This window comes from Sphaeroforma arctica, assembly GCF_001186125.1.
Source record: "Sphaeroforma arctica JP610 unplaced genomic scaffold supercont1.7328, whole genome shotgun sequence".
Classification (NCBI taxonomy): Eukaryota; class Ichthyosporea; order Ichthyophonida; genus Sphaeroforma; species Sphaeroforma arctica.
Genome location: NW_014033230.1, coordinates 1 through 1380, shown reverse-complemented (window position 1 = coordinate 1380; position 1380 = coordinate 1). Strand labels below are relative to the sequence as shown.

General features: G+C 43.4%; 1 protein-coding gene across 1 annotated transcript; it reads right to left on the bottom strand.

Moving 5' to 3' along the window:
• Positions 1-271: 271 nt before the first annotated feature.
• On the bottom strand, positions 272-1142 carry SARC_16091 (hypothetical protein; the record flags this gene model as incomplete). Its single annotated transcript, XM_014289799.1, has 2 exons — positions 272-632; positions 752-1142. Coding segments are annotated over 2 exons (752 nt in total), but the record flags the coding sequence as incomplete, so codon positions are not given.
• Between the last annotated feature and the right edge of the window lie 238 nt (positions 1143-1380).

Below are 1380 nucleotides of genomic sequence, written 5' to 3'. Positions count from 1 at the left end.
AATATATATATATATATATATATATATATATATATATATATATATATATATATAGATATATATATGTATATGTATGTATATATATATATATATGTATGTATGTATCACGTGTGCGATTTATAAATGTCAGCTTGTGTGAGCTACAGGATCGATAGTGTGCGGATGCGCTGTGCTGAGTGCCGCTTTGTAAAATCGAGACTCCCTCGAGTGTCTTCGACACCTCGACACACTCCAAATGCACAATACTATACAGTTGTACCCAACCACTCACCAATATTGTCAATAGCTTTTTTGCGATTGCCCACCGGATCATTATCCCAATCCGTTGCAATGATACTCCAAACATTGATGATCTCAATACTGTTCTTCCGTTGCAGTGTACTTCTCCCCTTCGATCCCTGCGTCGCCATCAAAGTGATATTGGACGTCGGTGCGGCCACTCCATTCGGCTGCTGCGACTCTTCAACAGGATTTGGCACCTCGTTGGCCTGTTTTTCGGCTTCGTCGTCTGAGTCCCCGTACACACGTGGGCCTGAGGGTGTCTTCTTTGGCTTGGAACGGCTGAAGAATCCCATACTTCGCTTTGAAGCGGTAGTATCCAGTGGGGCAACATTGCCACCCTCTTCTTTGTCCTGTATCGTGTGAAAATACGCGAAAATGATTGAGCACACAAACTCGAGACTAAAAACGTATCAAATGATCGCCTATAGTGACCGATATAGCAGTTGAGTCAAGCGCCTTATAGGTGTACCTGTATTAGTCCCAGCGATTGTACAGTTTCTAGCGATGAAAGCGTGTCCAGTACGGTTTGCTTGTTGTTTTTTTGAACAGCCTTTTTCACGGTCAATGGCGAGTCTTGATCTACAATCACCTTCGGACCGCCACGCCCGGGGATATACGAGGCACTCGGGTCGGTTGTGCTGGATGTCAGTGTGTCTTGGTCTTCTTGTGTTGGCGATGATAGTGTAGTTGCTTGCGGACTTGTACTAGATTCTTGAGAAGGACTCTTAGTTGAGGGTAATGGTGCACTGCGTTCAGGCAATGCGGTATTGACAGGTGTAGGTGGCTCTCGAAAGTGTTGTGGAAGAGCTTGACTCGTATCCGCATCAGTGGGAAGTGACGTGATGGGACGTGACGGAGGACTATGTCGGGAAAATCGAGATGCGCGAGAATATTCTAGTTAGACAACCTTCGCTTATAAACAAACCGTAACTATTTGTATAGATGCTGCATAGGCGACAGAACATACATCAACACAAAATCGATCCCGCCAAGTAATTTTACAAGCAGATAAATTAAACTGTCGTCATTCACTTCATTAAAAACATTCGAATTAAAAGGTATCAATATTTTCAAGAACCCAACCTATCAAATACATTC